Genomic DNA, 26,852 nt, shown 5'->3' with positions numbered 1-26,852 from the left:
GGCTGGATTGCAGACTTCTGGACTACGATTCCCAGAAGGTAGTGCGGCCCTGGGGCCTATCCAGAGTTAAGACAATAACTCCATCCAATAGTTCCTGTCCTCTCCTGACAGCCTACAATTCCCAACATGCATAGCGGCTGTTTATTCCTTGGGAACATTATGGACTCCGAGTTATTGCTGGGATCTGTAATTGCTTCGTATAACATTGGGGGTTGGCCTCCTCTTATAGTGTATGAGGGTGGGCTAGAGGAAAAAAAAGCAAATGCAGCAATTAAATAAACGTGTCCCTTACATCCGCCCGTACCCGATCCGGATCCCGAGCGCGCGAGGGCGGAAGTGGTGGCGGCCCGCGCGGCCGGAAGTCCAGATCAGCTGATGGGGGAGGCGGCTCCGCAGCCGCCTAGAGGCCCGAGCCGCCGAGCGCTTCGTCCGGGCCTTAAGTCTCGGAGACTGGCCGAGATCACCGCTTGCACCTCGCTGTTGGGCGAGGCCCGGTTCCGTCTCTTTCCCAGGCCTGAGATTCTCGCCCGGCACGGCCGCCCTGAGCGCCCCGGCCACCCCCAGCCCCGGCTCGCCCCTCAGGCCCCGGGCCTCCCCTCAACCCCCGGCCGGCGGCCCAGGCCCCGGATCCGCGGGGGGGGACCCGGCTCCGGGGGGTGCGGGCCCCATGGAGCTGATGTTTGCGGAGTGGGAGGACGGAGAGCGCTTCTCATTCGAGGATTCGGACCGTTTTGAGGAGGATTCGCTCTGTTCCTTCATCTCCGAGGCCGAGAGCCTCTGCCAGAACTGGCGGGGATGGCGCAAACAGTCAGCGGGGCCCAATTCCCCCACTGGCGGCGGTGGCGGAGGTGGCAGTGGCGGTACCAGAATGCGAGGTGAGAGTGAGCTGGGGGGAGGAGGAGCGGCAGGCCCTGCTTGGGCCTCGCTCGGGAGCTGTCCCCGACCGAGAGCTCCCTTCAGCCAGGGGAAGAGCGGGGAGCTGTCCCCTGCCGGGAGCTGTCCCAAGCTTAGAACAGACTTCAGAACTCGCTTTTCCGGCTTTCCTGGGGTGGGCTGGCTTCTCCACACCTGTGTGTGTGTGTGTGCGCGCGCGCTCTGTGGCAGGGAGATCCTGTGGACAGAAAGTAAATCGTTCGTCACTCCTTTGCCTTAGAGATGGGATAAAGGAGAAGAATCTTGTCTTTGACTTGGGAATACTTAACTGAGTTCAGTCTAAGGCATACCGGAAAGTAGACAGAAGAGAATGTGGGTAGGGGGCTGATTGTGAAGAAGTGACCACTTGTGGCGTGTCACCGCATTGCAAAATGCATTGGGAGCTTCTTGCTTCGTGGTGATGATCTCTGATCCCAGAAGCACCAAGAAGGGATCCCACCCAGAGGAAAGTAGAGGTGAACTGGCCTGCCAGAGATTCCATAGTTCATAGGTTTAGATCATAGGCTTTGTTTGCTTCTGGCCATATCAAACATCTGTCAGAAGCCAAGGCTGGGACTTGCCTGCCTCATGGCACAGTTTTTGTCCTGGTCCTCAGTGGAAGCTGGCTTTTTTCAGCAGTTGAGGAGTTTAATTTGTGTGATTCTACTCAGGCCTTTCCAAGAGTCTTGTTTTCCAAACTGGTTTGTGGAGATTTCTCGTGCTCTTTTGGGACACGGAGAAATTTACATACGTCACTTTTTTTTTTTTTTTTTTTTTTTTGAGACGGAGTTTTGCTCTTGTTGCCCAGGCTGGAGTGCAATGGCACGATCTCGGCTCCCCACAACCTCCGCCTCCCCAGTTCAAGCAATTCTCCTGCCTCAGCCTCCCAAGTAGCTGGGATTACAGGCATGTGCCACCACGCCTGGCTCATTTTTGTATTTTTAGTAGAGATGGGGTTTCTCCATGTTGGTCAGGCTGGTCTTGAACTCCCGACCTTAGGTGATGTGCCCGCCTCGGCCTCCCAAAGTGCTGGGATTACAGACGTGAGCCACCGCACCCGGCACATATATCACTTTTTAGGAGTGGCGGAGTGGTGACATTCAGCTTCAGTTAGAGAGAGAATATGTCCTGTGTACAGACACACAAACACACACAGATCATAGGCAGTTTTACCGTGGGTCTTCTGTGGCCTTCCGGCTTCTTTCATGTTTGAGTATGTGGGTAGTATTGGGGCTTAGTGCTCCCACACTTTGAGGGAAGTAACTGAAGTCATGGTGATGAAGATTGTTAACATATTGGTGTCTTCCTGGTTAGGTTAAAATCTGGGAAAACGTGCCATATTACCCTAATCCCTGCACTTCAGTCACTCACTTGCAAAATAAAGGGATTGGTGCGTTGGCTCATGCCTGTAATCCCAGTACTTTGGGAGGCCAAGTTGGGTGGATCACTTGTGGTCAGGAGTTTGAGACCAGTTTGGCCAACATGGTGAAACCCCATCTCTTCTAAATATACAAAAGATTCGCTGGGTGTGGTGGCACCCGCTTGTAATCTTAGCTACTTGGGAGGCTGAGGTGGGAGGAAAGTTTGAATCCAGGAGGCGAAGGTTGTGGTGAGCCAAGATGGCACCAGTGCACTCCAGCCTGGGTGACAGAGTAAGATTTCATTTCAAAATAAATAAAAAAAATAAAAAATAAAAAAATAAAGGGGTCAACTTTTTAAAAAAGGTTCTTTTTAATTCTATGATTTTCTGATCTATCTTTTAATCTGATTGGCAATTTTGTAAGATGTACAGTTTGTCCTATTTTTCCTACTTTTTGATTAAAACACTGTGGAAAACCTTGAGTGGTAAAAAACCTTTATCTTAGTCCAGGTGATTCCAGTTGCAGCAGCAGCTAGGTCCCCTGTGATAACTCTCTCCCCTTGAGGATTTCCAGTGTGGGAAGTCATCATTTAGGTATGCCAAAAGTGGTCCGGCCTCTCGTGCTTCTTGAGATCCCTTCCAGGCTCTGGTCTATCTTTTCTCCTTAGCTGGAGGCCTACAGTCATCTAGAGTAAAAGAGATGGTTTAAAAAAAAAAAAAAAAAAAAGGCAATTGGAGGCAAGAATGCCAGAGGAGTGACATTAACCATGTAATTTGAATTTAAAATGTTTGTGGAATATGGGAAATTCAATGCTGAGCCATGTGAGCAGGGTTACTTGCTAGGGACCTGGAATGCACCTCTCTGGCCAGGAGTTTCTTAAGATATCTCTGCTATCTTCTGTTCTAGACCTTAGGTGTAGCCGGCTGTGGGCTGGGGATTGTCCAGCTCCCCTTTCCCATATGGAGCCTTAAGGGTTAGTGTATCCTGTAGGGGGATCCCTAGGACTTTCATCCAGGTCTCCTCTTTCTTTCATAGTGAAGGTGAGGCCCAGGATGTGGCACTGGCATGAGTGCCAAGAAACCATGGCCCTTTTCATTTCCTTTTCTCTTTCCGCTGATCCCAACCATTGTTTGCAAAGATGGACTGGTGATTCCATTGGTGGAGCTGTCAGCAAAGCAGGTGGCATTTCACATCCCATTTGAAGTGGTGGAGAAAGTTTACCCACCGGTGCCTGAGCAGCTACAGCTCCGAATTGCTTTTTGGAGCTTCCCTGAGAATGAAGAGGACATTCGGTGAGGCCAAAGGACTGATGGCGGGAAGTGGGTTCCTGATACTCCACACTCTCTGCTGGGTTTCCCATAGAACAAAGGAGACATTGTATTTGGGGCAGTGGTGAGAGGAAGACAAGGGAGGGATTGCCTGGGATTCCCCCTCCACCCGCCTGCTCCCCCCCGCCCGGAGAGAGAGTGCCTAGGGCATTGTGGTCTCTGACAGGGTCTGCCAAAGGTTATTTGCTGAGTTTTGGCTGTGTCCTCTTCTTCACCCCCAGGCTGTATTCATGCCTGGCCAATGGCAGTGCAGATGAGTTTCAGCGAGGGGATCAGCTCTTCCGCATGAGGGCTGTGAAGGACCCATTGCAGATAGGTGAGTGGGCCATCATGCCATGTGGCACACCCTGCTCCTCCCATCCCCTGGCTTATGAAGTAAGAACAGACCGCAAGAAGCTGGAGCATGTTATCTGAATAACTGCAGGGCCAGGGTCAAGGGCAGAGACCCAGGTCTTGACAGTGCTCCCTGACCACGCCCCCATTTCTCCCCAGGGTTCCACCTGAGTGCTACAGTGGTGCCACCTCAGATGGTCCCTCCCAAAGGGGCCTACAACGTGGCTGTGATGTTTGACCGCTGCCGGGTCACTTCCTGCAGCTGTACCTGTGGGGCTGGGGCCAAATGGTGCACCCACGTCGTGGCACTCTGTCTCTTCCGCATCCACAACGTGAGGCCCTCCCAATTTATCCCGGCCCTATCCTACGCTCCATCCCCCCCTTCTCTGCTGCATGCCTGGCTACAATGTGAGCCCCCTCACCTCCCCTACTCTGCCTCTCTGTCCCCCAGCTCCAGCTCCAGCAAGCCTGTTCTCAGATTATTCCATTTTACTCTGTGTCCCCTTCAGGCTTCTGCAGTCTGCCTGCGAGCCCCAGTCTCAGAGTCCCTGTCCCGGCTACAGAGGGACCAGCTGCAGAAGTTTGCTCAGTACCTCATTAGTGAGCTCCCTCAGCAGGTGGGTGAGGTCGGCACCCCCTCCTGCAATTAGCTCCGGGCCAGGCCGCATAGCGGCCTTCCTGTTAGGCCCAGGCCTCTATGGGTTCACCTAGGCCATGTTCTGCCTGCCTTTGTCTCTTTCTCCCTCAGATCCTCCCCACAGCTCAGCGTCTCCTGGACGAACTCCTGTCTTCCCAGTCAACAGCCATCAATACAGTGTGTGGAGCTCCGGGTGAGTGTGGTGAGAAAGATGGGCAGTAGGAAGAAAGGAAGCTTGTAGTGCAGAGCACCACTTACTCAAGGCTTGCTGTTGTCAGGCGAATCCAGGCCCCTATCTCTAGGTGACTGACTGCTTGTCATCCTCAGACCCCACAGCAGGGCCCTCAGCATCGGACCAGAGTACTTGGTATCTAGATGAATCGACACTCACTGACAACATCAAGAAGACACTGCACAAGTTCTGTGGCCCCTCCCCTGTGGTCTTCAGGTAAATCAGATCTCTGCATACCTGTGTCTGTGGTGGAGGGGGAGCGTCCCTCAGGCTGATGACAGATCCTTTCTTCTATCCTTGCTTGTGACCCCTAACTTTTATTCCCTGAACTGGCACAGTGCCTGGCACACAGTTGTCACTAACGAATCGATGGAAGATGGTGACCTCGTACAGTCACAAAGTGGTCTGCTCTTACCTAGCAAGAGTTCTTTTTCTTCCTTTGATAGATCAGGAAATGGAGGCAGAGAAAGATTTAAAGAGTTTTTGTGGCCAGGGGCGGTGGCTCATACCTGTAATCCCAGCACTTTGGGAGGCCAAGGTGGGCAGATCACCAGAGGTCAGGAATTCAAGACCAGCCTGGCGAACATGGCGAAACTCCATCTCTACTAAAAGTACAAAAATTAGCCAGGCCTGGTGGCGGGCGCCTGGAATCCCAGCTACTCGGGAGGCTCAGGCAGGGGAATTGCTTGAATCCTGGAGGCAAAGGTTGCAGTGAGCTGAGATCGTGCCATTGCACTCAAGCCTGGGCTACAGAGCAAGTCTCTGCCTCAAAAAAGGAAAAACAAAATTTGTTACAGATGTCCTTTTCTGTCTTCTGTATTTTGGGGCCAGAAGCCCTTTTAGGTTTCATTGAGCCCCATCTTACTGTCATGGTTTTCTGTTCCTCTGCTTTTATAGTGATGTGAACTCCATGTATCTGTCTTCCACGGAGCCGCCAGCCGCTGCTGAATGGGCATGTCTGCTGCGCCCTCTGAGAGGTCGTGAGCCGGAGGGCGTCTGGAACCTGCTAAGCATCGTGCGGGAGATGTTCAAGCGGAGGGACAGCAATGCTGCCCCCTTGTTGGAAATCCTCACTGACCAGTGCCTCACCTATGAGCAGGTAATCACCCAGCGCTGGGGAGCCCCATGGTGGCTCATTCTCTCCCTCCCCCCGCCTCATCCTCCTTTTGCTGAAGGGGACTCTGGAAGGGCTACTCTGCCTTTCTCTGAGCTCTCAGGTGCAGCTCACAGCCTTCTTTGTCTCCAGATAACAGGTTGGTGGTATAGCGTACGTACCTCAGCCTCACACAGCAGTGCCAGTGGGCACACGGGCCGTAGCAACGGGCAGTCAGAGGTGGCAGCCCATGCCTGTGCCAGCATGTGTGATGAGATGGTCACACTGTGGAGGCTGGCCGTGCTGGACCCTGCACTCAGCCCCCAGCGGTGAGTCTCCCCTAAGGCTCACCACAGAACTGAGCCTGGGCCAGCTCAGGACAGACTGAGCCTTCATCTCCTTGTTTGCAGAGACATACCATGATTTTAGTCCTCGGGAAATGGGAGGTGCTGAGCACTGGTGTTAGCAGTGATTTATGAGTCCTTTTTCTGAGAGGCTTTCATCCTTCCCTCCCCTAAATAACACCCATTTTCAAAATTCCCCAGTGTTTCAGTGATGCTTATGGGGCTGGGTCAAGAAGTAGTTCCTGTGTCCTTTTCCCGTGCCCCTCTTTGGGGTGTACATCTACTCCATGCCCATCCTTTCCCAGTAGCCCCTCAGCAGCCTCCTGCCCCTTGTTCCCACAGGCGCCGGGAACTGTGTGCGCAGCTGCGGCAGTGGCAACTGAAGGTGATTGAGAACGTCAAGCGGGGCCAACACAAGAAGACGCTGGAGAGGCTCTTCCCTGGCTTCCGGCCAGCGGTGGAGGCCTGCTACTTCAACTGGGAAGAGGCCTACCCACTTCCCGGTGTCACCTACAGCGGCACTGACAGGAAGCTGGCACTGTGCTGGGCCCGGGCCCTGCCCTCTCGGCCAGGTGCCTCCCGCTCTGGGGGCCTGGAGGAATCCCGGGACCGGCCCCGACCCCTTCCTGCTGAGCCAGCTGTGCGGCCCAAGGAGCCTGGGACCAAGCGAAAGGGCTTGGGTGAGGGGGTCCCCTCATCACAGCGGGGTCCCCGCCGCCTCTCAGCTGAAGGGGGAGATAAAGCTCTGCATAAGATGGGTCCAGGTGGGGGCAAAGCCAAGGCACTGGGTGGGGCTGGCAGTGGGAGCAAGGGCTCAGCAGGTGGCGGGAGCAAGCGACGGCTGAGCAGTGAAGACAGCTCCCTGGAGCCTGACCTGGCGGAGATGAGCCTGGATGACAGCAGCCTGGCCCTGGGCGCAGAGGCCAGCACCTTCGGGGGATTCCCTGAGAGCCCTCCACCCTGTCCTCTCCACGGTGGCTCCCGAGGCCCTTCCACTTTCCTTCCTGAGCCCCCAGATACTTATGAAGAAGATGGTGGTGTGTACTTCTCGGAAGGGCCTGAGCCTCCCACAGCCTCTGCCGGCCCCCCTGGCCTACTGCCTGGGGATGTCTGTACCCGGGACGACTTCCCTTCTACAGATGAGAGTGGCAGTGGGCTTCCCAAAACCAAAGAGGCAGCCCCTGCAGCTGGAGAGGAGGATGACGACTACCAGGCGTACTATCTGAATGCCCAGGATGGGGCTGGGGGCGAGGAAGAGAAGGCTGAGGGCGGGGCTGGGGAGGAGCACGACCTGTTTGCTGGGCTGAAGCCGCTGGAACAGGAGAGCCGCATGGAGGTGAGGGGATGGAAGGAGGAAGGGCTGGGTGCTCCTTAGCCACAGCTGGGAGGGGCCTTCTAGCTCTAGTTGGGAGTGTCAGGACCATCCCCAGGACTGTGAGAATCCTGTTGCAGGCGCTGAACTGGCCTCCCTGCTTTCAGTCTACTCTCTTTCCTGCTTCCACATGATTTTGCTAAAATGTGATGGTATCACTCTCCTGCTTAAAACCCTTCAATGGGTTCCTGTTGCCCTTACGATAAAATGAAAGTGCTTGGCATCACCTATGAGGGTCCACTTGATCTGGTCTTTGCCTGCGTTGCCAGCCTCACTTGGCTGTTCTGTCCTTTGCACTGCAGTCAGCTGAACCACTCCTGTATCTGCAAGGCTCTCTCTTGCCTCCAGGATTTTGGACAGATTGACCTTTCTGCCTGGAATGTTCTTCTCCATTAGCCAGTGTTTCTTCTTCATGTCTCAGGGATCTTAAAGATCATTTCTTCTAGCGAGCCTCTCTGATACTGTCCCTCTGCCCCAAGATATCCCGCCTGCTTCCCATTGACTTTTCCCTGTAATAGCTGGCATCATGGTGGCGTGTGTTTATGTATCTGGGTCTCTAACCAGAGCTCCTGTGGAGCAGCGCAGGGCCTGGCATGTAGCAAGTGTTCAAGGAATGTTGGCTGCATGTGTGAGCATGATGTCCTGCCCCTGGAAGTTGGGACTTCAACCTCTCTGGTCCCATGTCCTTCTTCCAGGTACTGTTTGCCTGTGCTGAGGCCCTGCATGCACATGGCTACAGCAATGAGGCCTCCCGTCTCACCGTGGAGCTTGCCCAGGATCTGCTAGCCAACCCACCCGACCTCAAGGTAGAGCCGCCCCCTGCCAAGGTGAGAGAGACCCCATTCCTCTACCTTCCCCCACTTACCCCCAACCTGCTCCCATGCCCCACCCCAAGTGAGAGCCTCCTTCTACCTCCACCAGGGTAAGTCAGAATCATCTGCCTGTCTCCTGGGTTTCTTCCTTTTCTAGGGCAAGAAGAACAAGGTTTCCACAAGCCGTCAGACCTGGGTGGCTACCAACACCCTGAGCAAGGCAGCTTTCCTGTTGACAGTGCTAAGTGAGCGTCCAGAGCACCACAACCTGGCCTTCCGAGTTGGCATGTTTGCCTTGGAGCTGCAGAGGCCTCCAGCTTCTACCAAGGCCTTGGAGGTCAGAGGCTCCATCTCAGCCTTGTACTTCAGTCTCTTTAGAGCCTTATACTTTGATCTCTGTTGACACACTGGAGGTCTGAGCTCTTTCCTGTGCCTTCAGGTGAAGCTGGCATACCAGGAGTCTGAGGTGGCTGCCTTGCTCAAGAAGATCCCTCTGGGTCCGAGCGAGATGAGTACCATGCGGTGCCGGGCAGAGGAGCTTCGGGAGGGGACGCTCTGTGACTATCGGCCTGTGTTGCCTCTCATGTTGGCCAGTTTCATCTTTGACGTTCTCTGTGCTCCAGGTATGGTGCCTGACCCTACAGTAAGTGGGGAACTGGGGTAGGGGTAGCTTTCTCTAAGAAAAACCAAGAGCCCCAAGGTTCTGAATCACCTTTAGGACCCATCAGGCAGCTTCATGGGTAGGTCTGTGATGATGAGGATTTTGGGTTCCCTTGCATTTTTTTCCTGTGCGTGATACTTCTGTCTGCCTGACTTACCCCAACTTTTATACAGTGGTTTCTCCCACAGGTTCCCGGCCCCCAAGTCGCAACTGGAACAGCGAGACACCTGGGGATGAGGAGCTGGGATTTGAAGCAGCAGTTGCTGCCTTGGGTGAGTCTGTCAACGTCTTGAGCACATCCATGAGCTAAGCCTGGTTCAGGTCTTAAAGCACATGAGACCTGTGCCTTGTTCTGAAGGGCTGTATGGTAATGGGAAGGTCAGGGTGACATGTGTGAGCCAACTAGTGCCTGTAAGACAGTCAGGAATTCAGGGCAAAAATGTGTGCTATATGGCCGGGTGTGGTGGCCCATGCTTGTAATCCCAGCACTTTGGGAGGCTGAAGCAGGAGGATCGTTTGAGCTCAAGAGTTCAAGACCAGCCTGGGCAACCTAGCAAGACCTCATCTCTACTAAAAAAAAAAAAAAAAAAAAAGCCAGGTGTGGTGGTACATGCCTTGTGCTGCCAGCTACTCCAGAGTCTGAAGTGGGAGAATTGCTTCAGCCTGGAGATTGAGGCTGCAGTGAACCGTGATTGCACCAGTGCCCTCCAGCCTGGGCAACAGAGTGAAACCTTGTCTCAAAAAAAGAAAAAAAAAATTGTGTGCTATGGGTGTTGGGTATTGTAAGGGCAGCAAAACAGAAATCTAGGGAAAGGCCTAAGGGAAGTGGTAGAATATGGAATGTGGGTTAAAAAATCAGTAGGTCCTAGACCAGCGAACACCATGAGTAAACACACAATGCAATTAAGTTTTCATGAGAATGAGGAGCCCAGCTTCCCTAAAGTGGTAAGTATATGCTGGGTAAGCAAATTGGACCTGGTTATGAAGGTTTTGAAAAGCACACCAGAGCTTAGGTTGGATGTAATAGTCAATGAGGACCTCTATAGGTGACATGGGTTGGACCAAGGGAACCCCTTACCTCATATGCTGATGGCTTGGGAACCGTGGCCTCTTGCCTTTGCTGCCTTGGGAATTATGACTACTCTCAATCCCTATAAGGTCCTCTTTCTCACAGGCATGAAGACAACAGTGAGCGAGGCAGAACATCCCCTCTTATGTGAAGGTACACGTCGGGAGAAGGGTGACCTGGCATTAGCACTAATGATCACTTACAAGGACGACCAGGCCAAGCTTAAGAAGGTAAGAGACTGGGGTCAGGTGCGGTGGCTCATGCCTGTAATCCCAGCACTTTGGGAGGCTGAGGCGGGCGGATGGCTTGAGCCCAGAAGTTTGATACAAGCCTGGGCAACATGGCAAAATCCCGTCTCTACCAAAAAATACAAAAAATTAGCAGCTGGGCGTGGTGACACATGCCTGTAGTCCCAGCTACTCGGGAGGCTGAGGTGGGAGGATTGCTTGAACCCAGTAGGCAGAGGTGCAATGAGCCGGGTTTGCGGCACTGCACTCCAACCTGGGTGACAGAGCGAGACCCTGTCTCAAAAAAAAAAAAAGTAAGGGACTGAGGTACTGGGGCCTTTGACAGGCAGAGAAAGAGAGCACATTTTACTACCTTTCTCAGGGAGTTTCCAGTACAATAAGAAAAGTGCTATTTTAGGCTGGGTGCAGTGCCTCATGCCTGTAATCTCAGCACTTTGGGAAGCAGAGGCGGGAGGATCGTTTGAGACCAACCTGGCCAACATAGTGAGACTCTGTCTCTACAAAAAATTAGAAAATTAGCCGGGCATGGTGGCGCGCGCCTGTAGTCCCAGTTACTCGGGAGGCTGAGGTGGGAGAATTGCTTGAGCCCAGGAGTTTGAGGCTACAGTGAGCTATAATCATACCACTGCACTCCAGCCTGGGCAACAGAGCGAGACCCTGTCTCTTAAAAAAAAAAAAAGAAGAAGAGGAAAAAAAGAAAAGTGCTCTTCTGCCCGTAGGAGGTAAGTAGGGAATCTTGGGGACATCTCATAAAGAATAAGAGGAGACCAATGGTTCTTATAGGAGTGCTAGGGCCGGGGGTGGAAGAAGAGAAGCAGAGGGCATAAAGTCATTCATTCGCTTATTTCAGTATTTATTGACTATCAGTATATTCTGCCCTGTGGGTGTTAATGGAGGATACCAAGATATGTTGGGGCTGAATAAGTTACAAACAAAAGACATGTAAGCCAGGAGGTCATCCTGTGGTTGTAACTGGGGAAGGCTCCCTGAGGATGTAGCAGTTGGCCATTTCAAGGAGACAGGAAGGTAACAGAAGTCAGGAGCTAAAGGGCATCCTGTCACTGCTTCTCTGGAGGTCACTGCTTCTGTCTTCCAGATCTTAGACAAACTCTTGGACCGAGAGAGCCAGACACATAAGCCACAGACGCTGAGTTCTTTCTACTCATCTAGCCGCCCAACCACAGCCAGCCAGAGGTCTCCTTCAAAGCACGGGGGCCCATCTGCCCCAGGGGCCCTGCAACCACTGACCTCAGGCTCTGCAGGGCCTGCTCAACCAGGGAGTGTGGCAGGGGCTGGGCCAGGCCCCACTGAGGGCTTCACAGAGAAGAATGTGCCTGGTGAGGTGGGGGCACTGGGCAGGGGGGATGAATGGTGTGGAGCTATGTTGAGATCCCCTTTCCTGGGCTCATCCCAGCATCCTGTTTTCCTCACCTAGAGAGTTCCCCACATTCCCCCTGTGAGGGTCTTCCATCTGAGGCAGCTTTGACCCCCAGGCCAGAAGGGAAGGTTCCTAGCCGGTTGGCACTTGGCAGTCGTGGAGGCTATAATGGACGGGGATGGGGGTCTCCAGGACGGCCTAAGAAGAAGCACACAGGTAGGACAGCCTGTGGGCTAGCATAGAGGGAAGGATAATCCTGAAGGCTGGAGTCTAACATCTGGGACTCCTGACTTCTGAGACTGACTTCTTTTGGGGGTTAGGCATGGCCAGCATTGACAGCAGTGCCCCTGAAACAACATCGGATAGCTCCCCGACCTTAAGCCGGAGACCACTTCGAGGGGGCTGGGCCCCCACCTCCTGGGGTCGAGGTCAGGACAGTGACAGCATTAGCAGCTCTTCTTCGGACTCCCTGGGCTCCTCATCCTCCAGTGGAAGTCGCCGGGCCAGTGCCAGTGGAGGAGCCCGGGCAAAGACTGTTGAAGTTGGCAGGTCAGTGGGAAGAACTCCCCATCTTCCCTGATCTGGCCCACCCTCAGAGCCATATCCCTAGTGCAATCCAACCATTGTCTCCCAGCATCCTCACTTTCCCTGGTCCTTCCCAACCTACCGGGATACCCATTTCAAAGAAACCCCAACCCCCGTCCCTACCCCATTGCCCCTTCAGGTACAAGGGCCGCCGCCCCGAGAGTCATGCCCCCCATGTACCCAATCAGCCATCAGAGGCAGCTGCACACTTCTACTTCGAGCTGGCGAAGACAGTGCTGATCAAGGCAGGGGGCAACAGCAGCACTTCCATTTTCACACATCCATCTTCCTCAGGGGGCCACCAGGGTCCTCACCGCAACCTGCACCTTTGCGCCTTCGAGATTGGGCTTTATGCCCTTGGCCTGCACAACTTTGTTTCTCCCAACTGGCTCTCACGTACTTATTCTTCTCACGTTTCCTGGATTACAGGTAAATCATTTGACCTGACCTGGGTATGGGAGGGGGATTAATTGGTGGGGATAAGAGCCTTATCTTTGTGGGGGATTACTGATCTGATAAAGAGACATTATTCTCACACCCCAGTGGTGCCCACACTAACCCAACTCTGCCCTTCTCTCCTTTCCCCTAAGGCCAGGCCATGGAGATAGGCAGCGCAGCCCTGACTATACTGGTAGAATGCTGGGATGGGCACCTGACACCCCCTGAGGTTGCATCCCTGGCTGACAGGGCATCACGGGCAAGAGACTCCAATATGGTGAGGGCAGCAGCAGAGCTGGCCCTGAGCTGCCTGCCTCATGCCCATGCATTGAACCCTAATGAGATCCAGCGGGCCCTGGTGCAGTGCAAGGAACAGGTATTTCTATGGGCAATCTGGGAACCTCTTCTGGGGTATCTGGGCAGGGAGGTTGGGCATGGGAAAGCTAAGGGCCCAGCTCTTGATTCCCATATTCTGGAGTTTACAGATGACTGTTGGTCCTCTCATGGCGACATTTTGCCTATTAATGTGCTTTTGCACCCATCTTTACAACTCAAAGGTTAGGTTTATTTCTATTTTACAGATAAGGAAATGGAGGCCTACAGTTTAGGGACCAAGATGATCACTCAGGATAGAAAACTTAGGGAAGGCCTCATAACATATTAGACTTGAATGGGAGGGGGCTGTTAAATTAGTTTGGAACTGGGACTATAACCTGGGGCTTGACTGACTTTGGTCAGTATTTATTCAGTGTGTGAAGCACTCACTGCTCTGATAACGGACTCTGAGCATTGACACTGACCTCTGATGCCTCCCTGGGAATGAGACAGCTCTGAGGGAGACATTGGAATCTCATCTAACACTATCCATGTGGTAAAGGCCTTTCCCCCTTAACACTCTGTTCCCCTCTCTTCCAGGACAACCTGATGTTGGAGAAGGCCTGCATGGCAGTGGAAGAGGCAGCTAAGGGTGGGGGAGTGTACCCTGAAGTGTTGTTTGAGGTTGCTCACCAGTGGTTCTGGCTATATGAGCAAACTGCAGGTGGCTCATCCACAGCCCGTGAAGGGGCTACAAGCTGTAGTGCCAGTGGGATCAGGGCAGCTGGGGAGGCTGGGCGGGGTATGCCTGAGGGTAGAGGGGGCCCAGGAACTGAGCCGGTTACAGTGGCGGCGGCAGCAGTGACAGCAGCAGCCACAGTGGTGCCCGTCATCTCGGTGGGGTCTAGTTTGTACCCGGGTCCAGGACTGGGGCATGGCCACTCCCCTGGCCTGCACCCCTACACTGCTCTACAGCCCCACTTGCCCTGTAGCCCTCAGTACCTCACTCACCCAGCTCACCCTGCCCACCCCATGCCTCACATGCCCCGGCCTGCTGTCTTCCCTGTGCCCAGCTCTGCATACCCACAGGTGAGACCAGTGTTCTGCTAGAGGGGTGAGATGTGGGAAAATACTGGGAATTCATAGGGGGTTGGAGTGGGGTACTCTGGGAGTATAATTGGGCTGTCCAAAAGTCCTGGTGAGGTGGTGGGAGTCTGGGGGACCCAGCCCAACTAAAATAAGAAATGACGTTTGGGCATGGTGGCTCACGCCTTTAATCCCAGCACTTTGGGAGGCCGATGTGGGTGGATCACTTGAGGTCAGAAGTTCGAGACCAGCCTGGCCAACATGCGGAAACCCCATCTTTACTAAAAATTAGCTGGGTGCACGCCTATAATCCCAGCTTCTTGGGAGGCTGAGATGGGAATCACTTGAACCTGGGAGGCAGAGGTTGCAGTGAGCCGACACTGTGTCCCTGCTCTCCAGCCTGGAGAACAGAGCAAGACTCTGTCTCAAAAAAAAAAAAAAAAAAAGAACTGTCAGGATAGCAGCTTGTGGGGGTGAAGCAGGAGAGCAACATCCTAATCGAACTTAGCATCTGCCCTCTGTTCTTCTCCCTGCCCCTAGGGCGTGCATCCTGCATTCCTGGGGGCTCAATACCCTTATTCAGTGACTCCTCCCTCACTTGCTGCCACTGCTGTGTCTTTCCCCGTCCCTTCCATGGCACCCATCACAGTACATCCCTACCACACAGAGCCAGGGCTTCCACTGCCCACCAGTGTGGCCTGTGAGTTGTGGGGCCAGGGAACAGGTGAATGGAGGGGAGGCACACACGGCAGGGGAGGTGGGGAGGGAATCTTCTCTGCCTCTCTTTGGGCTGAGTTCCTGACATGGCTCTCATCCCACTTAGTGAGCAGCGTCCATCCAGCATCCACATTTCCAGCCATCCAGGGTGCCTCACTGCCTGCCCTGACCACACAGCCCAGCCCTCTGGTGAGCGGAGGTTTTCCACCACCCGAGGAGGAGACGCACAGTCAGCCAGTCAGTCCCCACAGCCTGCACCACCTGCATGCTGCCTACCGTGTCGGTGAGAGGACATCCCTTTCTGTGCTCCTACCTGCAGTTGTGCCAGTGGCTCCTCAGAGGACCCTTCCTCTAGCTCTTCATTTGTTTACTGTGGGGTCAGGTGGCAGGTTGGGGTAAAGGGTGAAGAGGATACTCCCTACCATGTACCCACTCTTATCTCCCAGGAATGCTGGCACTGGAGATGCTGGGTCGCCGGGCACACAACGATCACCCCAACAACTTCTCCCGCTCCCCCCCCCTACACTGATGATGTCAAATGGTTGCTGGGGCTGGCAGCAAAGCTGGGTAACACCTCCCCTCCCTAGGACCATTTCCCCCCCCCCACCTGCTCTCCCCACCTTCCTTATCCCAGACCTCCTTCCTAGCTCTTGCTCAGAGTTGAGGCCTTGGTCGGGTATGTGTGCGTGCGCGGGGGGCGGAGGGTTACCTCAGCTCCTGGGGTGGAGGGAGGCTCTCTGCCAGGCCAGAGCTGAGATATGTAAGTTGGGTCCCTAGGGCAGAGGTGGCCACCCCCGTCTCATGCCCCTCCCCCTGCCCCCCAGGAGTGAACTACGTGCACCAGTTCTGTGTGGGGGCAGCCAAGGGGGTGCTGAGCCCGTTTGTGCTGCAGGAGATCGTCATGGAGACGCTGCAGCGGCTGAGTCCCGCTCATGCCCACAACCACCTGCGTGCCCCGGCCTTCCACCAACTGGTGCAGCGCTGCCAGCAGGCATACATGCAGGTGACAAGCTAGAATTATGGAGCAGGGTGGAACACTTCCTGGGTGGTCTTGTACCAGAGGGAAGGGAGGCAGGGGCTGGTTCTGTGCTTTGTACTAAGGCTCATCCTGCACACATCCTCCGCCAGTACATCCACCACCGCTTGATTCACCTGACTCCTGCGGACTACGACGACTTTGTGAATGCGATCCGGAGCGCCCGCAGCGCCTTCTGCCTGACGCCCATGGGCATGATGCAGTTCAACGACATCCTACAGAACCTCAAGCGCAGCAAACAGACCAAGGAGCTGTGGCAGCGGGTCTCACTCGAGATGGCCACCTTCTCCCCCTGAGTCTTTCACCCGTAGGGTCCTATACAGGGACCCAGGCCTGTGGCTACGGGGGCCCCTCACACAGGGGGAGTGAAGCTTGGCTGGACAGATCATCCTCACTCAGTTCCCTGGTAGCCCAGACTGACAGCTGCTCTTGGGCTGTAGCCTGGGGCCAAGATGTCTCAGACCCTAGAAGCCTAGGGCTGGGGGAGACAGCCCTGTCTGGGAGGGGGCGTTGGGTGGCCTCTGGTATTTATTTGGCATTTATAAATATATAAACTCCTTTTTTACTCTAGTCGACCTGGGCCTTTCCCTTCTTTCCAAACTCCATGTGCAGATGAACCTTGAACTGGGGGGAAAACTGACGCTTTAGTCTTAAGTTTTTCCCACTCCAGGGAGGCAGACAAAACAGAAAAATAAGGATGTTTATTAAGGACATTTCTAGCCCACAGCTAGGGCTCATACTCAGCTCTATGAGCCACTGTCTGACCTCATCCCCATTCAATGTGAATGACATTAGGGAGGCCGGGCCACAGGTAGATCCCACTGCCTGACTAAAGGGGCCATAGCAAGGGGTCCCTCCCATAGCAAGGGGTCTCTCCCATAGCCAGGTATAGATAGATACACTACTGTGGATGAAAAGGGAAATCTCACTGGACTAATACATTCCCCTATACCCTGCCTGAACCCTCTCATTCCTCCCCACCTCCCAAGATGATGGGTCAAAGGTACCTAGTACCATGATGTGGGGTACCAAAGGAAGTCCCTTTATTCGCCCCAGAACTATGGGAAAAGGATACCCTTCCCTTCTCAGGGGGCTACTGAGGTAGAGGGGGAGGGGCCAGGCCACTCTAATCCCCCTTGTGGGCCCTGCTCTGGGCTTGCCCCTTAGGGAAGCAGAGGGCATTTTGCTGGTACGGGAGGCTGGGACATCAGCCCAGACTGGAATGCTGCAGTTCTTCCCGAAGCCATGAGGGCACTGGCTGTCCAAGCCGGCTCAGCAGCTTCGACAACTCCAAATTATGGTTCCGGAAAAAATCCGTAAGGAAAAGACGGGACTGACAGGAGAAAATGGAGGCAGAAATGGTAAGAAGTGGGACACTAGTGGGACACAGAATCAGATCCTGGAAGTGGAGAGGGATTCCCCAGCCCCTGGCTTTACTTACCTCAGTGTCCATATCTGGATACCTCCGGCCTTTGCTCCGGCCTAGGCAGCGAGTCTTACCACCTTCAAGTCCCTGGCACCAAAATCCCTTATCGTCATCAAACCTGCTCAACAGGAAGAGGCCATGAGGTGGCAGGGAAAAGAGAAACTCAAGTTCCATAAATGCACAATGCCCCTCCCTGCCCACAGGGACATGTCTCTCCTTGTGAGACAGTAAATCCATGTCTCTAACAGACATGGTCAACCTGCTTCCCCATTTCCCATAGAGTACTCCTCCCCTGGGTCATGCTCTCCCACCTGAGGGTCCGTGTGTAGTTCAGAAAGGGTGTGATACCCAGGAACTTCTGGATGCTCTCCATTGAGGCTGCTGGGTTGGTACGCAGCTCTTGCCCATCCACAATCAGCAACTAAAGGGACAGGGATGTGGTTCCCTCTATATTCCTAAGAAGCCTCTGGGCTGAAGGGAAGAAGAGGGGAAGGGGAACCCCACTGATGGCTCTTGCGGGGATTATACCTGTCCAGAGGGGTAGTAAGTCAGCCAGCGTTGTAGATGGGTAGAATAGTAGCCAGGGACAAGACAGCGGTTCTGCAGGGAGCGTAGTGCCAGAGGGGTCTGGGAGGAGGCTGAAATCACCTGATAGAAGGTATAGTTCAGAGCAACTGGGTCTCCACGGGCTCGCTGATGCTAAAGGATGAAAAGAAGGAAGGTGAAGGACTAGTGATTTGACAGTATTATTATGCCCTTACGCTTGGTCTGGTGACAGACAGCACAGCATGGGTACCCATCCCCAAGGCACTAGTAAGTTTCTCTACCCTCACTCCTTCCTCCCTCTCTAGCAGTCACTGCCCCCTACCCCCTACCCCCAACCTTTAGCCTGTGTGTCCCTAGCTTCAGGCAGACCTGGTACCAGGAATAGGCCCTGTCAGCAGGATTGGTGAGCACTGTGATGATCTTGGCTCGTGGCAGGAGGGCAGCCCCCCGCCGTGGTACAACCTCTGAGTCAAAGTAGGTGGCACTTTTTTCAAATAGGAAATCAGTGCTGGCATTGGAAGGAACAGGGAAGAAATCCATGTACCTAGGAAGTAGCATAGAAGAGAGAGAAGTAGAAAAATATGCAGAGTGAAGTGACCAGAAGTCTGCTGAGGGAAGCTGGAATGGGGTATTTTGGGGGAAGGGAGTGTTCCTCTGAGAAACATTCAAATGGGACCCAGTCTCACCAGTCAATACCCTTGTGGTAATTAGGGCCGTTGAAGAACTGAATCTCCTCAAATGTGCTGGGGCTAGGGAAGCTGCTAGTTACAGCTGGGTGCAGGCTCAGGAAGAAGTGAATAGCTGTAGTCCCTAAATGGGAGAGAAAGAACAGGCCGTTGTGGGAGGGAAGCCCGCTCAACAGCATAAGCTTGAAGGAAGTGAAAAAATAACCACTCTGGGTAGGAAAATCCCCCATGGCCAAACGACAATGATAGGAGGCAAGTCTGAGAGAGAAGGGAAGGGCTAAAACAGTGGTTCTCTGCTTTAACTGTGCACCAGAATGACTTGTGGAGCTTGTGAAAACACTACAGATGATTCTGATATACAACCAGGGTTAGGAATCACTGCCTCAAGAGACTGGATCAGTGAGGGGTGGGTATAAAAGGAGTTCCTTTTTTTCTCCCTTAAAAATTCAAATTAAGGCCAGGCGCGGTGGCTCATGCCTGTAATCCCAGCACTTTGGGAGGCCAAGGCAGGCGGATCACTTGAAGTCAGGAGTTCGAGACCAGCCTGGCCAACGTGGTGAAACCCCGTCTCTACTAAAAATACAAAAATTAGCCAGGCGTGGTGGCACCTGCCTGTAATCCCAGCTACCGGGGAGGCTGAGGCAGGAGAATTGCCTGAACCTGGGAGGTGGGGTTGCAGTGAACTGAGATTGTGCCACTTCCCTCTAGCCTGGGCGAAGAAGTGAGACTCTATCTCAAAAAAAAAAAAGAAAAAAAAATTAAAATTAAAAACACTTTTTTCATTCCTGTGATTACCTGGAGAGAGGAGAGTTCCTTGACAAAAGGATCCTTTGGGTTTAAGGCAGGGCAAGAGAAGTTAGCTAAGGATACTTCACCTGTTTTCTGGGGTCCCACAATGAGGAACTTCGGGAGACGATCACAGGTTTTCTCCTTGGACCAGATATCTTTGTGCCTCTTGTCATCACAGGGATTCTGAAGCCAGGGCCAATAATCAGATAAGGCCTAGTTTTTTTTTTTTTGAGACAGAGTTTTGCTCTTGTTGCCCAGGCTGGAGTGCAATGGCATGATCTCGGCTCACTGCAACCTCCGTCTTCTGGGTTCAAGCAATTCTCCTGCTAGCTGGGATTACAGGCATGTGCCACCACGTCTGGCTAATTTTGTTTTTAGTAAAGATGGGGTTTCTCCAAGTTGGTCAGGCTGGTCTCAAACTCCTGACCTCAGGTAATCTGCCTGCCAAAGTGCTGGGATTATAGGAATGAGCCACCGCACCCGGCCTGGCCTAGTCTTTTCTTAAACCCCTATCCCAGCTGGGCGCAGTGGCTCACATATGTAATCCCAGCACTTTGGGAGACTGAGGTGGGCAGATCACCTGTAGTCAGGAGTTCAAGACCAGCCTGGCCAACATGGTGAAACCCTCTCTCTACTAAAAATACAAAAAATTAGCCGAGCGTGGTGGTGGGTGCGTATATTCCCAGCTACTGGGGAGGCTGAGGCAGGAGAATCGCTTGAACCCGGGAGGTGGAGGTTGCAATTAGCAGAGATTGTGCCATTGTACTCTAGCCTGGGTGACAAAGCAAGACTCTGTCTCAAAAAAAAGTCAAAAAAACCAACAACAACAAAAAAACACCCCACCCCTATCATGTCTCTCATCAGACTGAACTCCACCTTTACCTGCCAAAGGGGGCTTCGCTCCTGAGGGAAAAGTTCAAAGTACTTCTGTGCAAGCGGGACAGGAGGAAGGGTCTGCAGGCGCAGCCGTGTCCAGCACTGGAGGAAGCGCACCAAGCTCTCAAAGGTGTACAGGCCCAGCCGGTCATTTCCATAATTGGACAGATGGGTCATAAAGATGCTAATCTGTAAGGGAGTACCTGCATTTCAGATTTGGAGAGCCTACCCCACCTCTGAATTAGCCTTGGAGTAAAGGTCCCAGCCTGCAAACACCTTGACTCTCCAATCTTCTAGCCCTTCCTCTCAGCACCTTACCGGATTAAGCAGCACCGTCAGAAAGAGCTCTCCACCTCGGATGCTCCGGTCTAGTTCACGAGAGCCTCCAGGATACTCATTATAGAAGATTGTGTGAGTGAAGAGGCCACATGTCTGCCGGGGCAGCACCTGGAGGGAAAAGAAAAAACAGATAAGATTTGAAAGACAGAATGAGAAGTAGATGGAGGACACTGGGATTTATAGAGGACCCAGTTTGAAGTTATAGCAATAAAGCTCTTACTGAGGGTGTTAAGATTTTTTCACCTTTTTACCCCTGATCATGTACCCCCATACTTGGATTGGCAGTTGATAGAGAACATAGGTCAATGCATGTTGAAAGCTGTCTAAATGTGAGAGTTTGATTCAAGCTTGTATTGGGAGTCCCTCACCATAATGCCATTGTGAATGAAGCCACGACGGTAGCGGGCAGGGCGGAGATGGGGATACTCCTCAGTGCTGGTCACCTGGATGCCCCACACGGATTTCCAGGCCTCATAGAGCTGCGTGTGGATGGGGTACACGCCCGAGTGGTGGGGGGCCACAGCATACCCCAGATCCGTGGGAATCCCATGCTCCTGGGAATGGCATAGACTCTCACCAGGACCTGGTGAGGTTTGGGGAGTAGAGGGTAAAGAGGGTGGGGAAGCCTCCAAATAAAGAAAAATGCAAAGGGTAGGAAAAGGGTAGCCCATTAGGGGATGGTAGAAAAGGAAGCATGGCTGGGAGAAAGTATGGGGAAGAGATCCAAGGGTCTTACCAGAGCAAACTGTTTGTTGAGCCTCATCTGGTCAGCCAGCACGGAGCGATTGTGGAACAGGTGTGGCTGCATGTGACTCCACATGTGCGGGAACCACCAGAACTCTTTGCGGTGCTTCAGCAGCATGTCGTCCCCTGCATCCTCCTCCTCTGTCCCTATGACCACACGCTGACCACTGACCACAGCCAGTCAGCCCCTGTTCCCTCCTTTGTTTTGTATTAACACTGACCACCTTCCATCCCTGGGACAACCCTACTGATCCTTGCCTAAGTAAGACTTTTATTTGACCCATTGCCAACTTGCCCTTCAGCCACCCGTGCGAACCTAAATTCATGCCCACCACTCCTCACAGCAGTCTGACCCCAAACCTTGACCCTTTTCTCCAACTTGTCTGCCCAGGGAGGTGGACAGTGAAGGGACAGGTCAAGCTATGATATGCTAAAGGAGTAGGGGAATAAGCTCACCAGTATGATAGAACTTGCCCGAGAAGCCCAAGTTGAAGGTGAAGTTGGGGACTAAGGTCCTGAGTTTGTTCTGGGTGGTCAACAGAGCCTGAGAAGAATAACAGGAACGTGAGAAATCAGGAGCGCAGGCTGAACAGAAAATACATGAGAAGTAGCATTCTTCCTGCCTGGAAAGGCAGGGAATGTACCTATAACAAGCTCAGAATCAACGAAGGGAGTATGACAGGCCAGAGTGTGAATAGCTTCTAAGAAAAAAATTTAAGTAACAAGACTGACCTCAACATCAGCCACCTTCATGCGGGTCCCTTCCTTGCCCACAAAGATGTCATCGATGTCTACCAAGATGTAGCGGTCGAGGTCCAGGCAGAGGCGCTTGCCAGTGAGGTATGCAACAGCATCAACAAAGATAAGTTTGTGGAGCCAGAAGGAAAGGCCGTGACCAAAGAGCACCCGCTGGATGCCATCATGAAGCCCCAGGTCCTGTACCACAGTGGGAAGCCGGGCCCGACGAAGAACTGGTCCTGGCACCAGGGGCTCAGCTGGCCGAAGGCTGGCAAGAAGCACTGGTTCATATGTACTATGATTGGATTGGAAGATGGTCCAGTCATCACCAGGCAGTGGCCCTGGTTCTAGGCGGCTGGGGCGTGTGAGATGCAGTAGCGGGGCAGAAGGATTCACTTGGTAGTCCCGGAGCCCCAAGTTTGAGTGTAAAAAAAGGGGAAAGCCCTTAAGCTGGGCACTCAGTAGGCTGTGCTCGTGGGCTCGGAAAAAGCCAATGATGCCCACACCATACTCCACACAGTACCGGTCTAGCAGTTCTCGACTCCAGGCATCCAAGTTGACATACTTGAGCAGGTTCTCATAAATGACCAAGACATAGCGGCCATGGGTATTATCAGTCAATGTGGGCATGTCCCCTCGGCCAGGTGCCAACTCAGTGCTATAACGAAAACGACTAGATTCCAGGATGGCCACAATTTCCTGCCCCAGCTGTGAGTATGCACTCTCCACAAACACAAGGACCACAGGTTCAGTTCGAACTGTCTCTGGAGGCCTGGGGGGCCGAGGTGGAACTGGAGGCCGTGCAGGGCCAGGACCAGCTGCCCCACTGCTGCTGCAGTCTCCCAAGGGCAGGGGCAGGGGCTCCTTGGCCTTAGGGCTGGTGGACACATAGTAAGCCAGGAAGCCCATGGAGCCCAAGCTGAAAGCAATCAGCAGCAGTATGAGGCGGTGCAGTTCCAGCTGCCGAGCTGGGCGTACCACCTTCCACAACTGGAGCATGGCGGGGGGAGGAAGGGAGGGAGGAATGGGGACCACCTCAGGGGATGGGAGGTAGGAGTTCTATAGGCTAGGACTGTCTTGGAAGGGTAGGAGGATAGGAAAATATGGGACAGGGATTCCCTCAGGGGGAGTTTCCTTAAGAGGTGGAGATGAGTCCCCTTAGTATAGGGTAGGGGAGGCAGAAGGGGAAGCAGGGGGCAACTATACAGAGTCCACTAGTCTCAGGTCACCATGGCCCCCCGGCCCATGGCTTCAGGCTGCAAATCTTGCCAGGCTCTCCCCTTGGCCCTGGCTGAGTGCCTCACATCAAAGGTCAGCAAAGTTCAATCTCTGCCCCCCTACCTGTAAGACAGAGAAATCAGTGGGTTATTCCTCCTTCTGAAACTGTGTCATTAATCCATTTTCCTCCCCATCCCATCTCTCTTACCTCCTGCTTATTGGATAATCTGTTCTCAAAAAAAAAAAAAAAAAAAAAAAAAAAAGCCTCCTGTAGGAGAATCTACAAGCTAAGTCCTTTACCTTGGCTTCACAGCTTGTTCCCTTTCCCTTTCTTAGAATACCCAAATGAATGTCCAAATTCTTCACTCTAAGCAAAGCTCAGAGATGGAGCAGTATATGCAAATGATAGAAGGGAACAAATCTCCCATCAACAAGAGGCTAAATATCCTAGGCGGCTAAAAACAGGCCTGCTCTGAAAGGAGTTCCTAGCCCATGACTGAGTAGCTGGCCAGCCAGCAACAGCTCTGATCTTTCTGTGAGGAAGGGACGGAAAGCCCCGGAAGTCCTCAAAAGTCCCATGCTCCAACGAAATATCAGATAAGGAACTCATGAGTCTGTTAATCGTCCTCATCAATCAAACCCAATATCACAGCCAACAGCATTAACGAACTTGCAGTCAGGTGGACACTATGGTGGGGGAGTTCAAAAGGAAAGAGCAATCCTCATGATAGGTAATCATTCTACCAGTTTCCAAACCCAGAACTTAGGGACTCCCTTACCCGTTGCTTGTGAAACATTACCTGCCCCTGACCTTCACCTCAACTTTGCCAGTCAGGAGATACAAATGTAACTCCTGAGCAGGCCACACACTGGGTGCTGAGAAAAGCCAGACAACTGAGTCCACTCTAGTTCTCCTTCCTAACTTAACCTAAGTGTTTCTCCAACCCTATTCCTAAACAGCTCAGAAGAGTCCCTGAGCTAGCCTGGAGAGACATGAGGAATTGAGTTCAGTTACACAAACAGAACAACCTGAATAAGGACTGGATGACAGAGAGCAACAGGAGCTTAAATCACATCCAACCAATGACAGAAGGAAAGAGGACAGTGTGATCAGAAAAACACAGTTTTAAGGAGGTCTAATTTTGGGGATCTCTTTTATTATTTTTAGATGGAGTCTTGTTCTGTCACCCAGGATACAGTGTGCTGGTGTGATCATAGCCTACTGCAGCTTCAAACTCCTGGGCTCAAGTGACCCTCCCACCTCAGCCTCCCATGTAGCTGGGACTACAGCTGTGCACCACCACGCCCTACTAATTTTTAATTTTTTTTTAGAGATGGGGGTCTTGTTATGTTGCCCAGGCTGGTCTTGAACTTCTGGGGTCATATAATCCTCCCGCCTCAGCCTCCTGAGTCTGTTCTTTTTCTTAAATCAACCGCTTCTTTAAGTTTTATTGTCACTATCCCCACCTCAGCCTCCTTGTAAGGCTGGCAATCCCTCTCTACCACCTACCCCCAAACACACACATCTCAGGGGTGATAAGGCAGAGCCGAGGTCCTTCAGAATTGACAGAGATGATTTAAAAACAGTTCAGGCCAGGCGTGGTGCCTCACACCTGTAATCCCAGCACTGTGAAAGGCCAAGGCCTTTCACCTGAGGTCAGGAGTTCAAGACCAGTCTGGCCAACATGGTGAAACCCTGTCTCTACTAAAAATACAAAAATTAGCTGGGCGTGGTGGTGGGCGCCTGTAGTCCCAGCTACTCAGAAGGCTGAGGCAGGAGAATCACTTGAACCCGGGAGGTGGAGATTGCAGTGAGGTGAGATCGAGCCACTGCATTCCAGCCTGGGTGACAGAGCGAGACTCCGGCTCAGAAAAATAAAAAATAAAAATAAAAAAAAACAGTCCAGCTTTGGCCTAGGTAAAACGACATGAGAAGAGAGCTGGGGGAGAGGATCAAAATGGTGACGAGAAGGGGTGAATGCTAAGAATTTGATGCAACTTTAGAGAAAACATCGTAGTGAGGAGGTCACTGACGGGAAGTTGATACTCAGGATGTATCATCCCGTATTTGAGAACTTACAACTTGCCAGCCATTCTTCTAAGAGCTTTACACATATTTAATCTTCATACCAGCCCTAAGAAGTAGGGAAAAGGTACGTGCTCCATTATCCCCATTTCACATATGAGTAACTCAGAGAAGCTTAGAAACTTGCCCAGGATCACACAGCTCAGTTGATGGGAGGGCTGGGACTCGACGTCAGGCCTGTCAAGCTCCAGAGCCGCGTTCTTAGCCGCTGCATTTTAGCTTCATACCTGGAAGAAGCCGCAAGGTTTAGGGAAGGGGCGCCGCAGGCCGGGCCAGCGAACGCTGAGGGCCAGCAGGGCTGGGCGGGGTGGGTGTGTGCGGGAGGTCTCTGAGAACGGCGAAGCCAGACGGGAGCCGGCCCTGGGCTAGGGGAGACCGGGACGGCCGGAGCAGCGGCACGGAGGCTGCGGGCGCCGAGGGGGCCCGAGGCTGGCGGGTGGAGGGGCCCCGCCGAGAGGAGACGGGGGCACAGGTGGATGCGAAGAGCGCACCGGATGTGGGACACCAAAGGGGAAGGGGCCACGGGCGAGCGGCGGCGACTCCGGGGTGACATCGAAAACAGCCTCTGGGCTGGGAGAGCCTTGCGGGAAGAAGGGAGCCCGCCCGGTCCGGACGGGAGCGAGGCGGTTCTGAGGGAGGCCGGCAGAAAGGATCGGGGTGGGGGGCGCACGCTGGGCCGCCGAGGGGCCGCCCGGGACGACCCTGAGGGTGGCGATGGTGGCAACATCGAGGAGAGTCTGTTGCAGGGCCTGAGCGCGACCGTGGGCGGGGGGTCTCCTCAGGGGCGGCTCACCCGGAGGACTGGGCGGCGTCCCCGCTGTCCCCGGGCTCCGCCGCGTCCCGGGGCTGCCCGGCTTCCCTGCTCTCGGGGCCACGGGCCGCGTCGCGGCTGCTCCGCCATCTCCGAGCGAACGCTCTGCCGCAGCCTGGCCCAACCACCGCTCCCACCGGGGGAGGCGGCGCGCCGCCGCTGGTGGCACCCGCTCGGATCCACCGACTCCGGCCCTAGCAGCCGCGCGACCTGGGTGCCGGGAAACCAAGCGGCCCTCCGCAGTGCCGGGCCGAGCCGCGGCCTCCGAGACGGCGGGTGGACGCCCCGCCCGCGGAAGCGCACCCCCTCCTCCTCGCGCGATGGCACCGCCGGCCGGGCGTCGGGGACCGCGACTCGGTAGCAGGGGCGGGCTCAGGCCTGGGCTCATCCACTCAGCCCCGCGGAGGGGGAGCCGGGCCGGCCCACTCGGAGGGGACGAGGCGGAGCGGCCTAGCCAGAGGCGGGACCAGGGGCGGGGCGAGGCCCTCAACCGGCTCCCAGGGCACTCACCCTCCCTCCCCGCCCCGCCTCGCCTCCGCAGCACCGAGCGCTGGTTGGAGGTTATGAGGAAGTTTTTTTTTTTTTTTTTTTGCTGTTACGGAATCTCACTCTGTCCCCTGGGCTGGAGTGCAGTGG

General features: G+C 53.8%; 2 protein-coding genes across 3 annotated transcripts; one reads left to right on the top strand and one right to left on the bottom strand.

Annotated features, from left to right (window-relative positions):
* Positions 1 to 565: 565 nt before the first annotated feature.
* On the top strand, positions 566 to 16,527 carry ZSWIM8 (zinc finger SWIM-type containing 8). The gene is given in 27 exon segments (XM_007963007.3): positions 566 to 875; positions 3,412 to 3,565; positions 3,823 to 3,917; positions 4,094 to 4,266; positions 4,444 to 4,551; positions 4,683 to 4,764; positions 4,899 to 5,019; positions 5,701 to 5,902; positions 6,050 to 6,225; positions 6,583 to 7,576; positions 8,308 to 8,439; positions 8,582 to 8,761; positions 8,864 to 9,047; positions 9,274 to 9,357; positions 10,260 to 10,384; positions 11,499 to 11,739; positions 11,838 to 11,996; positions 12,101 to 12,329; positions 12,505 to 12,794; positions 12,956 to 13,179; positions 13,719 to 14,207; positions 14,745 to 14,928; positions 15,028 to 15,204; positions 15,368 to 15,435; positions 15,437 to 15,488; positions 15,746 to 15,924; positions 16,050 to 16,527. Coding segments are annotated over 27 exon segments (5,514 nt in total). The 5' UTR covers positions 566 to 667; the 3' UTR covers positions 16,254 to 16,527.
* NDST2 (N-deacetylase and N-sulfotransferase 2) lies at positions 12,711 to 26,569 on the bottom strand. Of its 2 annotated transcripts, none has more exons than XM_007963013.3 (15): positions 26,199 to 26,569; positions 25,529 to 25,632; positions 22,096 to 23,438; positions 21,820 to 21,907; positions 21,356 to 21,510; positions 20,988 to 21,173; positions 20,599 to 20,727; positions 20,287 to 20,469; positions 19,491 to 19,587; positions 18,616 to 18,739; positions 18,299 to 18,473; positions 17,912 to 18,082; positions 17,695 to 17,804; positions 17,399 to 17,501; positions 12,711 to 12,813 (listed from the first exon to the last, which is right to left on the bottom strand). In XM_007963013.3, the coding sequence occupies exons 3-15, from the start codon at positions 23,098 to 23,100 to the stop codon at positions 12,775 to 12,777; spliced, it is 2,565 nt and encodes an 854-aa protein (XP_007961204.1). In that variant the 5' UTR covers positions 23,101 to 23,438; positions 25,529 to 25,632; positions 26,199 to 26,569; the 3' UTR covers positions 12,711 to 12,774. The 2 variants fall into 2 exon arrangements, with proteins under 2 accessions (XP_007961204.1, XP_007961203.1); XM_007963012.3 differs by lacking the exon at positions 12,711 to 12,813 and adding an exon at positions 16,639 to 17,290 and having other exon boundaries at positions 26,199 to 26,568.
* Between the last annotated feature and the right edge of the window lie 283 nt (positions 26,570 to 26,852).

This window comes from Chlorocebus sabaeus, chromosome 9 (genome assembly GCF_047675955.1).
Source record: "Chlorocebus sabaeus isolate Y175 chromosome 9, mChlSab1.0.hap1, whole genome shotgun sequence".
Lineage (NCBI taxonomy): Eukaryota > Metazoa > Chordata > Mammalia > Primates > Cercopithecidae > Chlorocebus > Chlorocebus sabaeus.
The sequence above is the reverse complement of the archived record's forward strand: the minus strand, read 5'-3'. Positions and strand labels throughout refer to the sequence as shown.